The sequence below is a fragment of the Ipomoea nil genome, unplaced genomic scaffold (genome assembly GCF_001879475.1).
Source record: "Ipomoea nil cultivar Tokyo-kokei standard unplaced genomic scaffold, Asagao_1.1 scaffold0465, whole genome shotgun sequence".
In the NCBI taxonomy this organism is placed as follows: Eukaryota; Viridiplantae; Streptophyta; class Magnoliopsida; order Solanales; family Convolvulaceae; genus Ipomoea; species Ipomoea nil.
In genome coordinates, this window is record NW_017616893.1 from 375,001 (window position 1) to 390,000 (window position 15,000).

At 31.4% G+C, this 15,000-nt stretch overlaps 1 protein-coding gene across 2 annotated transcripts in view; it reads right to left on the reverse strand.

The window, feature by feature from the left end:
* Nucleotides 1-5,922: 5,922 nt before the first annotated feature.
* LOC109173137 (oxysterol-binding protein-related protein 4C-like) overlaps nucleotides 5,923-15,000 on the reverse strand; it is a 9,761-nt gene continuing 683 nt past the window's right edge. The window contains exons 2-7 of one of the 2 annotated variants that reach the window (XM_019322403.1): nucleotides 11,691-11,846; nucleotides 9,293-9,538; nucleotides 8,645-8,741; nucleotides 7,782-8,091; nucleotides 7,603-7,705; nucleotides 5,923-6,314 (exon numbers count right to left, since the gene is read on the reverse strand). In XM_019322403.1, coding sequence (XP_019177948.1) covers nucleotides 6,057-6,314; nucleotides 7,603-7,705; nucleotides 7,782-8,091; nucleotides 8,645-8,741; nucleotides 9,293-9,538; nucleotides 11,691-11,846 — 1,170 coding nt within the window. In that variant the 3' untranslated portion in view covers nucleotides 5,923-6,056. Of the gene's footprint in view, nucleotides 6,315-7,602; nucleotides 7,706-7,781; nucleotides 8,092-8,644; nucleotides 8,742-9,292; nucleotides 9,539-11,690; nucleotides 11,856-15,000 lie in introns of those variants that run through there. The other variant, XM_019322402.1, reaches the window with a different exon arrangement.

The window sequence follows — 15,000 nt, forward strand, 5'->3', positions numbered from 1 at the left end:
AAATCATAAACAATGAAATTTTTAATAAATGTTTGCAAAAAATAAAATAAAATAAAATACTCCGTAAAATTTAGTATATATCTAGGTACAACAACAACTCAACAAGTGGCAAAATTAAAGTGGGGCTCACGATGACATGGAAACAATTTCTATATTATTATCTTTCAACTCTTTACTGTTTCCCTTCAAAATCAATCATGACTTATTAGTATTGTGGTGGAAGTCTGAACCAAACTACACTCAAACTTCATCTTGCTCTGTTGTTTTGCCCTCAACTCATCTTAATTCAATTTTCATCTCTGATCTAGTCAAGTCAGCCATCATGGAATCCAAGTCTTTCTTTTCTAAATTGTAATAGCAACTTTATTAGTGAGGTTTTTGGATTGATTTTTGTCATAGCTATATAGGGAAGGGAGAAAATGGAGAAAAAGAAAAGAAAAATAAAATATTTCTAACAAAAAAAATAATAAAAAACAATGCTTAACGCAACCAGCATGGCGTGTGCTTTGCACGTGCCATGCTTAGGCGCAGTAGTGCGCTAGACGCACTGACTGCATTGCTTTTTCATTATAGATAGGCCCCACAAAAAATTAAGGCATTGTAGTAAAAAATAAATAAATAAATCTTCTAATTTGTTGAAAACCCATCTTCAAATTTTTAGATCTACAAAAATCATTGAAAAACCTCCTATTGAGATGCTCCAATTTTTAACTTCTTTCAAATGTCTAAATATGGGATTTTGGCAAATTAAAATTCTAACATTAAGGATATCTATAGCTAATCATATAATACGGTGAGTTCAAATATAAGTTCATCCCACGTACTATTCAAACAAAATATATATCAATCATGTCCTTGGGCTTAGCATAGAATTGGTTTGTTGCCTGACTTAAAGGTCATGACGGGAGACGACAAACTAATGTGAGGTTTTGAATTTCACTGGAAGCATGTATAAGAAAAGCACTCAAAGATGCTAGAAAATCTCAATTGGTTCCCTTGTGCGCATTGACTCGGAGCCTAAAATAAAACTATCCATATATATGTATGAATTTAATGTTCATGTTTATAATAAATTTGTATAAAATATTCCGTATAAAACAATAAACTCACAAAAATTAAATATCATCACATTTGAATTAAATATTCTCAAAATTCCTCAAAAAAAAAAGAATTAAATATTCTCAAAAGCCCAATTCATATGAAATGTATAACTATGCTTTAAATATTTTACTAAATCAACTATCATTACAACGCACAAAACACGCATCACAGTAATCACCTCTTATCACACTTCTCTTGACCCCCAACTAGCGCGGCTATGACTTGTTCAAAGTAGCAGTTTGGGTCACTGCTGGAAACCTACCAGACAGTGATATCTTGGAGTCTTGCGGAGAATTGTAAAGATAATGGAAGACTTGTTTTATTATTATTATTATTATTATTATTATTATTATTTTAAACTTAAATAATCTCAGCTTCGCCAAACTAATCATAAGCCCATAAGACCCCACTGCTAGAGTCACTACAAAGATAAATTGTGAGTAACACAATCAGCCCATTGGTCAAATCTTAGTCTTCATATGCCCACAAAGAATTCAATTCAAACCTTCTAGCATTTTTGGGTCTTAAACTCATAAGACCCACCCCTAGACTCCCAGAGCTACTGCAGAAGTAAATTGCAAGTCGTGCAATTAGCCCACTGATCAAAGTCTAGTCTTCATGCACACACAAGGAATTCAATCCACTCCTTCCATTATCCTAGATCACATACCCTAGTCTTCATATATAACTTGTTCATATATAAGCGATCCAATCCACAGAGACCCTAGTCTTCATGCCCGTACAAGGAATCCACTCCACACCTTCCATTATCCTGGGTCATAGACCCTAGTCGTTATGCGCGAACAAGAGATCCAATCAACACATTTCATTATACTGGGTCACTGCCGTCTTCAACCCTCGAGTTAGATAACGAACCACTATGTTAAGTCCTGTGCAAAGGTTTTTTATTTTTTTAAATTTTTTTTTTTTTAATTTTTGATTCAAATAGTTTGGCCAACTACATCGATACACGGAATACCCCACTCTTATATAAATAGAGACGTCTTCCAGGAAAATTGTTGCTGAATAAGAAAGTGTGGGTGGGAACCAAAGAAAAAAGATACTGTTTTAGTGCTTGAATAATCATCGCAAAAAAGGGTGGGTATTAGCTAGCTAGCTAGCCAGCAGCTAACTATGTTGCTTTCAAGAATGAATTGTTTTAGTTTCAAGAAACCACAAAAGTTGAAGATCATAAGAGTGGTGCACTTGAACGGCCACGTAGAGGATTACGATTACCCGGTGAGCGTAAGCGAAGTGATTGGCAACTCAAACAAGCATTTAGTGTTCACGCCTGCCCAGTTCTTGTCCCATGGCTCCAAGCCTCTCAAGAATTCCATCATGTTAGAACGGGGCCAAATCTACTTCCTCTTGCCCCATTCCACCTTCCACGCCGGCGCCTCCACCGTCGACTTGGCACCGATTGCCAAGAAGCTTAACGCAATCGCCAGGAATGCGCGCTCCGGCGGTGGCCGGAATTCCGGGCGACACCAAAACTGGGCGGCGGTGAATCTCGGCGCTGGAAGTAGCCCAGTTTGGGGTAGTCCTGGCAGGTTATCAGGGCGAGATGTGATTGGTGTGGAGGCCGATGACTTTGGGGCGCAGGGATCCACCAAATCCAGGATTTGGAAGCCCATTTTGGAGACCATTAGAGAGAGATCATTCAACCGGAGAAGTGAATCGGATTTGCAGGGAAGAGCTGAGTAGAACATTGCAGTCTAGCCTGCACGGGCTTAACTCACTGGTTTAGTAAAGAAATTATCCAGGTTCGAAACTCAGCAGCCATAGTATGGGGATTAAGCCCAAAGTAAATAGATTCCTTGTGTGTATATTTGGCTCGATCTGCTGAGTCATTGAATTATAGTGATTTACATCTTTTCGTATGTTCTGTTGTGTCGGGGCTTGAAGAGTTTTTTTTAGGTTGAGGACATAATTTTGGGAGAAGGGAGAATAACAGAGCAGCCAAGCTGGCTTAATTAACTTTTGAGTCGCTTTTGATTTGCAAAATATATGTGAATACGCGTTTTGAGAAGTTATGTAATCTGCGCATTTGTGTGTTTACACATCTAAAAGCAAGGGCCAATGTGATATTAGAAAATGGTGTGCTAAATTAGAGTTTTGTGATACACGGGCAACTGTTTCATTTTCCAACTTTAACATGTATATATATTTATTTATAAAATAATTTGGTTGTAATTTGCAATTTTGCATATCAGCTTTTATGTCTACACAACTTATATATTTGATACAAATCAAATTGCCTCTGTTTCTTCACTTAATTAGACTCCATATGCCGAATCTAAGGGTAAAATCTCCACCGAGGATCATAGCCACGCTACCAGTTTGATACGCCATAACATTAGTTGGTAGAAACTTTATTAGTGTGAATTGATTCTAAATTAGGAACATAATTAGGAATATTACCTTTGTTTGATGTTTTAGATAATATATGAAATATTCTTATTACTTGTAGCTTTGTAGTTAGTCTTTTGGAGTTGTCACAAGTTCGAAATACGAGTATAAATTACTAGAGCCCCTACTTGATACAAATCTTCAATGATGGGATTGGTTCAATTATTTATTTCATTAACTTTGTTATTTGAGGTTTTTTTTTTTTTTTTTTTTTTTTTTCAATTCAAACTCAATAATGTACTTTTCTAGTGTCTTAGTGTAGAATTGTTTAAAATTTTTATTTTACTACATCTTAAGCTTGTTATTTGTTAATTTTGTGCAAACAAATCACAGTGAAATATATAAAATTGAATCAATATAAATATTTTACACTAAGGATCTCTTTGGAAACTTGAAAAATGTTTTCATCAAAATTATTTCCAGAAAACGACTCATTTTTTTGGATAATATTTTAATTTTTTAATGTTTGGCTTAAGGTTAAAAAGCTATATTTTTTTATTTGGCTGAAAGTTAAAAGTTGTATTTTTCTGTTTATTTTTTTTCTTTTAAAAATAAACATGTTATTTGTTATATTACAATAATAATAATAATAATAGTAATAATAATAATAATTGAAGTAATAATAATAATAATAATAATAATAATAATAATAATAATAATAATAATAATAATAATTGAAGAAGAGGAAGAGAAAAAGAATAGTAGTAGTAGTAATAAAAATCACCTTAAATAAACATGTACAAAAAATTGTTATTTTTTAGGTGACAGAGAGAAACTTGCAGTCACTATTCCATTGTGTGCATTAGGTATTTATTTTTTATTTTTGATCTCTTCTTTCTCTCATTCTTCCTCTTTTTTTTTTTTTTTTAAACAAAAAAATACATTTTGAATAATTTCTTAATTAGGTTAATAAATAGTTTGTCTCAAAATAATTACTACTTTTCTAGTTTAAAAACTACTTGATGGGTTTTAATATATGGACCAGACCCATCATAAAATCATGTTAATATCAAGGAATATGTATGGAAATAATGTTGGATTAATATGATCCAAAATCCTTTTAATAACGTAAACAAGGTAAAACATATGTAAATAGACAGAGAAACAAATCAAACCCAAGGAGCCCCGCTCGATAACTCCTACCAACAGACTGTTGGACTACCGTCTACTGCTACTTACCAGGCGACTTGCGGATGTCAATGACATATTGCTCCGTTGACCAAGAGAGAAGTTAAAGAGAATAGGAAGAGAGTTGGCGATGGTTTAAGGTCCTCGAAACCCCGCTACCCGTACGTTGCCACCTGTATATGCTCCCCTTCACTTCTCTGTCGTACATCCTCCTCACCCCTCCATCGCATCCCCCTCTCCTACGCCACCTTCTCACATCCCCTCGTCGACAAGAAAACAGTCCATTACGGCAGGCCATACTAGGTGCGCGTTGTCCGGCTACTGGCGGATAGCCTGGCGATCGGGCGAAGGGGGAGGAGCATTGAGATCTTTTGAATGATACTCATATTATTCTTTATTTTTTGAATAAATAAAATCAATATAATCTTACAAAATATTTTATTAAAAATATATCATTCAAGTCTTTTGAATGATACTCATATTAATATATTTTGAATTTTAAATGTTTATTGGTGTATTTGCAATATTGATTAAATAAACATTTTGCATTGTGAAAATGAACCTCCAATATTCTTTTAATGAACATGTTTTAGATTCATCAGTTTTATGATGTAGTTGCATTATTATGTAAAAATAAACATTCAATATTATAAAAATGAACCACCAATATTTTGAAAATAAACCAGCAATGTTTCAGTAATAAATATATTTGAGATCCATCATTATAATGTAGTTGCATTACAATTATGAAAATGAACATGTGGTATTTTGAAAATAAACTTGTAGTATTGTGAAAATGAACATGTTGTGTTTGATTAATGAACTTAATTATTTAATGTTTATCAGTATAATGATGTATTTGCGTTAGTATTGTAAAAATGAACTTATAGTATTTCAAAAATGAACAAGTACTGTATTTAAAATTAACCTAATATAGTGACTTAATATAATTGAATGTTAATTTAATTAAAATATTAAAATAATAATATCAATATGAGTTTCATTTAAAAGATCTTATTTATGTCTTCTTAATTTTTTTTTTTGTATATTAATTTATTTGTATAAAAGAAAAAATAAATTTAAGTCGAAACAATAAATAATTAGATTCACCTTGCAAGGTTCCAACTCATGCAGTGCAATTATCTTGATATGATAATATTTAACTGAACTTATACTTTTCTTTAATTGGAGGTGAATATCCAACACCGTACCATTATATTTGTATTGCTTACAATAATTTTATCTTATTAATTCATGGTGTGCAATGATAAAATTATTTGCAAGTAGTAAATAAAAATACAAAGTTATAACAACAATAATAATGGTTATAAGGTGCATGGTTTGTGATGGTATGTAACCCATATTTTGTGGGGTGTGTATGGTAGTACTTGTGATGATGGAGCAATGAAAATAGTGGATCAAGAAGTTGGAACAACAATTGGAGCAGGTGGGACCAACTTGTGACATGGCAATGCTTGCCACCCATTCTCCTTGTTGTAAGATACTTTGAAGTGCTTAGGAATCCAAGTCTCCCCCTTGGACACCCTCTCTCTTTCCAGCTCTCTCTGCCTCTCTTCAATGCTGCTTTTGGCTTCCTTTGCTTTATCCCATTGCTTCTTCAGGATGCCTTTATTCACCTCTGCCCAAACCACACCTGATTCACTTGCCACCACCTCCTAAATTCAAGCAAAATAATATAACATAATATAATATTTGGGTATGTTATGAGATAATAATGTTGGCCAAATTATATCATACATCTGGATCCATTTTACATTGTGGACAGTTGGACACTGATCGAAAATAATGTTCAGATTATGTATTTGCAGTTAACAGATAATGGACTTTATGTACAACATAAATGAGCCTATTTAATTTGAAAAACTCCAGCTACAGACAAATAAGTCTAGCTATGTTCCACAAATAATGAATCTTATGTACAACATAAATGAGCCTAGAATATAAATGCCGGCCTAAATAAGCAACCTTCAATCAATTTGTATATGTTCAAATAATGAACCTTATGCACACAAATAATGAATCTTATGCATATAAATAATGAGCCCTCAAGTTGTTTTCATACTATTTTGTACACATTCAAAAATGATATTACATATAAAAAATAATATACCATTTTTGTTGATTTTACGACTTCCTAACCGCCTAGGGGCACACCCGACTAAGTACCCTACCAGGGTATGTATCCATCACTATACATACAAAAAATTAATGTATGTACCATATGTATATAAAATAATGTACCTTATGCATAGAAATAATGTATCATATGCATGGTCTACCTAATAAGCACCCTAACAAATTATTTCCCTTCAATTTATTTATAGACACATAATTTATTAACTAAAGATATATAATATATTAACTATTGCCATGTAATTTTTGGATCCTGGTTTATAATACAAAGTGGGCCTGGTCCATGGTATAACAATTGATAATGTTGTGATCCCATGAAGAGGCTTTATGGCAAATTATGTTGTGCATCCGTATGCACCATGCATGGTGCATACGGATGCAAAAACGACGTCGTTTTAATAAAACGCGCGTCTCCCCTTAAAAAAAAAATCAGATTCGATTCCCAGCAACAACATATGAACTAAAATTCCATAATCGATGAACTATAATTCCATAATCTAATCTATGAACTAAAAATTCCAGAATGAATGAACTAAAATTCCATAATCTATAAACTAAAATTTCAGAATCGATGAACTACAATTCCATAATCGATGAACTATAATTCCATAATCAATGAACTATAATTCCATAATCTATGAACTAAAATTCCAGAATGAATGAACAATATAATGTTGTTGCTGAGAATCGAACCTGAATTTTTTTTTTTAAAGGGGAAACGCGCTTTTTTTAATAAAACGACGTCGTTTTGACATCCGTATGCATACGGATGCACAGCATAACGATTGAGGCTTTATAGCTTAGGCATACCTTTGGAAGCTTGACAACCGGAGTCTTCAATCCAGAGAATGCCTGTTTTGCGTTGTAAATCACCTTCACTTCCCCATTTCTTGTGTCCTTAATCGCTACAGTTCTGTGCATTTTCTCAAGTAAATATTTAATTCATAAAAGCTCGAAATCTAAACTAACAAACTGTGACGAATATATACCTATCCCAATTTCCAGAGATCTCATAAATGGCCTCGAAGGAAGAAGAAGAAGAAGACGACGATGATCGGAAGATTTTTCCTACAAGAGACCTGTTTTTATCCTTACGGGACAGAAAGGAGGTGCCTTTGTAACATATGTCAGCTTTGAGGCCTGTTTCTTGGCATCGAATTGAAACATTTCCTTGCCACTCAACTCCAGGAAATGGGAGAATCCTAAATACCAGATTTGGTGTGTTCATTATATAAGTTTCCTTCTTGTTTAGGATTTTCAATTCTCTCTCCCCACGCACTTCAACGTCCACCTTAGTACCTACAACACACCATCAATTTCTTTTTGTGTCATTATGAATTTTTTACCTAGTTACAAAAACATCAATTGTTATACCACGGACCAGGGTTCATATCGCATTGTGAATCGTGATCCAAATATTGTGTATGTAAACAAATTAAAGACACATCACATGATAATTACATATACATAACATCATAACTGTAGACACATAAATTGTTAACTGTAAACACATTTTGCACTAACATATTATGTGTCTACTGTTAACATATTCTGTACCTGCAGTTAACAATTGATGTGTCTGTAGTTATCATGTTATGTGCTTTCAATTTATTTACAGGTACTAAATTGTTAACTATATGTATAGAATGTGTCAATTTAGTTTATATGAAAATTTTGATTATTTGCATAACTATTCATTACAACTTTTAATATAGCTGATGAGGGACTATTTTTGTTTAATTTTAAAAAATGTAGTTGTTGACTTTTGAATTAGTAATTGATAATTGAAAAGAGTAGAATGAAAATGATTTTAAGGTAAAACAAATTAAACTCGGGATGGAAGAAATTATACCGGTGAACTTTGGGACGTGGTTGTGGCACCATAGCAGTTGAATGTTGTCTTTCTCATCGGTTGCATACAGAGCACTGACCGGAGGATGATGAGAAACCTGAAGTCATATATGTGTGTGTGAGAACTAATTATATCTGTTCATTTATGATGATTAAGAGTTGAAAATTAAAGGAAAATGGAAAAAATACGGTAATATTTATGTAATTACGACGGTGTATTTGGAAACACTTGATAGTATATTCATGAATAACTAATAGTATACACACTTGAATACACTATTATAGATCTTAAATGCAATGTCAAATTTTTTGAATTATCAAACATTTTCAAATACGGGTCATAATTACAAAATTTCATCACATTTTTTTCTTTAATTTTTAACTCTTGATCATCTTAGATAGACATATGATAAGGTTACTATATATTAGCTCCATTAAGAACTAGGCTTTTGTGGAAATGTGCAAACTAATCATCCGTCGATCTAAAAGTAGTCTAATTATCCTTTCACTTGATTTCCAATTATCCATACTATCCATTAGATTTTGCAGATCGACGACTTCTCAGCTCGAGATTAGTTCTCACATACATGAACCGAATTATATATATATACATATAGTAGTTGGGATTTGGGAATGCATGCATATATACCTGCTCCACCAAGACATTGAGAGAGCCTTTGGAGACATGGTGAGTCTCTCCAAGAATGGGATTGTAAGGAGAGATTCCAAAAGATAGGTGGCGCGTGGTGGATATGCTCCATGCGACGGCGGCAATGAATCTGTCGACCGAGGTTTCTCCATTGGCAACCTTGCTTAACAGATCAACGTTAGTGCTGTACACTGTTTCCCCATACAATTGAAGATGTGATTTTGGAAGGTTCAACAATGGTGGCACCTGCGCCCATTCAACACAAACGTTACGTTAGTGCGCCAAAATGGGTCCTAAACTACCTAATTGTCAAATTATTCTGTGGACGGTCCACATAGCTGTGAGGAATGCAATATATATTTTTAATATACTAAAAATACATTATTTGTGTATTAAATATACATCATTTAATAATATATTAAAAAATCGTGTACTTTCAAATAATGTATTTTATGTATACGTCAAATAATGTATTAAAAATATACTTTTTTATTTATGATTCACACAAATGTGTAGACCATGCTCCATGGAATAATGATTGTACCTAATTCACCACAACACTTCAGCATTATTGTCACTTACTACCCATTTTTATATTTTTATATGCAAATATATAATTTGGTTTCAAATTATTTTATACTACAAATTTGAATCTAAATGTATTTTTTTATTTTTTAACAAAAAAATAAATTGAATATCTTTTAAATACTAGAGATGAAAAATGAAAAGTTTTTGTTTTTGTTTTTTTTTTTGGTTTTTTTTTTTTTTTTTTTTTTGGTAACTAAATGTGCCTTGATATAATGATATTATTAAATGGTAACTAAATGTGCCTTCATAAGCTACTGTACTACAAAATACTTAATATTTATTATTAAAAAAATTGGGAAATTCCAAATTAAATAGTCTCAACTACTCCTCAACTCCCACAGTCCCACCTACTAGACATGGATTGAGTCAACAATAAGTGAAAAAGATATGTCCACGTAATTGGAAGCTCATATCCTAAATTTAAGAAAAGAAAATGACAGAATATATGAAGAAATTAATGCCATGATGATAAGATTGACCAGTTTGTATAGTTCACGTCACCAGTAAATTAAACCTAATGATCCGATATATGAATCATGAATATTGACTAGACAGAATAATTGTGAACAAAATTAAATATTCAATAGTGAATATCCAACATAAACAGAGTTGAAAATTTTCAAAGAAAAGTAGTTAAAAAATTAAAAAAGTAGCTAAAAATTTAGAAAGTACTAAGTGCTAACAACATTCAAATAACATGTTGCGAGAGAATTTTAAAAGTGTTATTTCGAGAAATATCAAGCAATATTATATTCAAGCTCTAAGATTCAATCAAGCTTCAAAGTTACATCAAGACTTAGAGTCAACAATTGAACAACCAAAACAACCTTTGGTTGTGTTCAATAAGAAACTCTACTTGGAGAAGTAGAAAGATATTGTGAATAGCAAGTGTGACAAAACTTATGAAAAGCTAATAATTTTATTTGTGATTGACTTCAAAGCATAAATTAGTTCACCTTGTGAATCGTAGGAGATATAATTACATAGTGAATTTTCTTTTAAGTGAAAAAAATATATATTATAAAGTAGATTAATTATGTCATACTCGAACAAATAAAAAGTTTCTCTTTCTATCATTTTACACATAACATTTCAGCATATTTATTAGTCGTGTAATCCATATCTATATTTACTTAAGATAAATCTTTGAAAACAAGTTTAAATATGTGTGTAAATAATTTAATCTTTAAAATTAGAATGAGATTGAGATTTGAAACTACTGCTGTTTGTAACTCTAAATTTTTTTGAAAGAAGCGTCAAATAAGCTATTACACTTAATTGTTTTTGTGTAATTTGATTATTGAACTTAAAACGTGTGCAATTGAGTCGTCAAACAAGCAAAATATGTTTAATTAAGATACTTTTCTAATTTCTCCATATAGAATCTAACCACATTATTGCTTACATCAGTTACATGGTATGTACTAAAAGTTTTAATTTCTTTTCATCCGTCGCGCTAGATAGGAGAAAAGATTGAATGTTTTCAACTCAAATCGCATAGGAAGAAATTAGAAAAGTGTCAATTACACATATTTTGTTTGTTTAATGATTCAATTGCATACGTTTTAAGTCTAGTGGCACAATTACATAAAAGCAACAAAATTAAGTGTCTTATTTAACACTTTTAAAAATTTTTAAGATTAATTAGTTAAAATTTCAACATAATGCACTAAGTATTATCAAGTCTTGTCATAAATTACGATCTCTGAAAGTATTTTAGTTGAAATGATTTTTCCCAACCTTTTATTCCTCCCCCACCACACACACAACAACATACAACAATAACAAGGAAAAAATAATAATAACTTGCCGGGATTCGGGTGAGATCAGCTCCTGGGCGGACATTCTTCAAAAGACTTAGAATGACCTGGAGCATATTTGGAGCCCTATACTCCGAATCATATTCATCGCCCAACGCTATTGGAGCAGTTAGGACAGCCCTATCCCCCACGTTTTCTTCCGTGATCTGTAACATAAATTAATATCATGTAAAATAATATATAAATAAATAAATAAACAAGATTAAATCACTTCAATAGTCACAAAAATCTCTCTTCAAATTTAAAATAATGAAAAGAGATTCTGTTTCAATTTTAAATAGATTTTGAGGGTGAAATGCTAGGCAGTGTTGTAAAAATCAGCCTAAGCGTCTTTAGACTAAGGCGATTTTAGCCCTAGGCGGTTTTTAGTTGACTAACTAACTAGGTGTCGAGTTGGGCGCCCAACAAGGCTTAATCTGCGCCAAACTCGACCGAATAGTATTTTTTGCCTGCTCAGTTGCTCTTCTTCTATATTCCTCTAACCATGTATTCAACTAACCATCTAACATATATAATTGACTTGTTTGTGGGATTATAATAGTTTAACAACTCACAGCCCTGAATAAAAAAAAAAAATGGAGACAATATACTCGAATTACGCGACTATCTAGGCGTTAAGCACCCCGGGTGCCCACCTAGTGCCTAACACCTAGCGCCTTCCACAACACGGATGCTACGTAATGTCTCAAATTGATGTTAAAATAGTAACAGTGGAAATGAAACGGTATTGATTACAACGATTCACCAATCTATAATCTTTCACTTCAAAAAAAAAAAAAAAAATCTTTCACTTCAAAAAAAAAATACTCCGTATTACAATTAATACAGCAAAGTCAACGACAACATTAATTACTGAATAACTAATTGGTGCACCACTCTAAATATAATTGCGATAAACTCAAACTTATTTAATTTTAGCAAACCTACTCCACAATAATTGTTTTGACGTCATAAATTAAAGCAGACACAAGAAGTAATTGCGTTCACATTCAAATGAATAGACCCAAAAACAAATTAAAGGATTAGCCCCATCAATTGTAGGTTGGCTGTTAGGGCTAATAAAAGGATTAAAAAATAAAAAATAAAAAATAAAAGGTTTATAATATTAATTTGTCAATACCTATCCTAGCCTAGTGTGCGGAAAATTCGGTCCACACAACTCTGTGGATCACGTTCCAAAACAACGTCGCTGAATATTATGAGTAAGAATAATATACATTATATGTTAGAATAATGTACATTATGTGTTATAATAATGTACATTACGTGTTAGAATATTAAAATTTCTGAGGTAATATAATGTACATTATGAATTATAAAAATGTATGTTGCAACGAGTTGCGTAACAAAAAAAAACATAAAAGATAAAACGATGTCGACACAGCTGTGTGGACCACAGTCCACGCAATAACTATTGCCAGTGTGCCGCCAAAGATATTCCTTTCAGCCCAAAGTTTGTTAGGTTTCAGAGTTGGATTGTAGGAAAATACTCCAAATAATTTAGAAAAGACAACAAATATGTGCCCAGACTGGCTTATCTTAATGGTTCAATAGGCCGTATTTAAGAAAAAAAAAAAAAAGAGACATAAAATATGTATACTTATGTTGTTATATATATAATATAAATGCAAAAAGTAAAAGATTTCGATATCTTTTACTTTATTATTTGATTTAATTATTATTATAAAAAAATATGAAAAATTATTTAGAATTAATTACTTTCAACCTTTGTTTTTCAACCCCTTAACATAATTATAATATTAAGTTCTATTGATTTTTTCAATAGAGATATCAAAGAAATTAGGAGGTATGAAATTTTTTTACTAATGCTGAATATGTTCAATAACAATAATAATAATAATAACAACAATAACAATAATAATGTTACTCACAGTAGTAAATAACAAATAATAGTTAGACAAAAATTTAATACTTGTCATTTTTTTTGTAAGAATTAAACCTTTGATTTATTAGTTATAATAGCTTTTTTAGTCTTCTGCTCACCCAATGAAATTAAAGTATCATCTGACTCATTGTACTAATTTGTACATAGAAAATTTGTACACTAGTCTATATGTAATAAAACAGTAAAATATGTTTTGTTATAAATATAAATTAAAGAAAAAGAAAATATTACTTTATCAAGTGCAAAATGTACCCCTGCAATAAGGATTGTGGGGATTTTAAAAAATTCCAATAATCTAGCTTTGTCAAACCATTTTAAATCTAATTAAATGCTAATTAATGATTTTGTTGGACACGTATTAGTACTTATAAATAAATGCTTAAACGTTGGATGTGACGTTAAAATGTGCAAAGCAAACTAAAAATGATCATATTGTACTACTATATATTATCATATAATTGACACAAAAAAAAAATTAATTTCAAATAAGTATATTTTAAAATACAAATGAAAAATATATTTGTACTGATTTTTTATAAGCAATATTGAGAATATAGATATATAATACAATCATTTTGAGATAGATGAAGAAATTAAAAGGATACCATACATTCAAAACAGAAAATTAAAGACAAAAACTCATTAATGGCAAAATGCTTTGCTGGCGAGAGCAAAGATAACATCAAGAAAATGAACTAGATATACATATAACTTTAGACCAAATAAATTGAAACTAATAAAATTTATAATTATATTGATTTCTTCTCCCAAAAGGTTGAATGCCTAGTCCCAAAGGACCCATACCCCGGCTTGACAGAGCATTTGAGAGGATGTAAATTACAGTAACTCAATGATTTAGTAGACCAGACCAAATACCAATACGTATAAGGGATTTACCCACTTTAAACATAATCCGACACTATTATATATAATATAACACGTACTATTATATTGATTTCTTGTTTTGCACGATGGGTGCAAGAATATTTTGTTATAACTTCACCGCAAAGAAACATAAAACAAAGAATAACTACCTTATTACATATTTTGATAGTATTACACAAAATAGTGTTATATATTTAATAAAGTTGTATTATAAGTTTAGTTAAAGGAGAGTATAACTTTATTAAATACGGCACCGGCCTACTACAACACTAAAATATAAATAATAATGGTATAATACCGCGTAACAATAATGTATAGTTAAATTAAAGAAGTTGTACTAGGTATTTTGTCAATAATGATATAATATAGTATTATTTAAGAATGTCTTTTAATCACCTTGTCTCTCCTGTCTTATATTGTTTCACGAATTGAAAACTAACACGTACAACTAACACACACCCTCACCGGAAATTATAAGTTTGGAAGCCATGCCAGAGATGGAAAAGGAC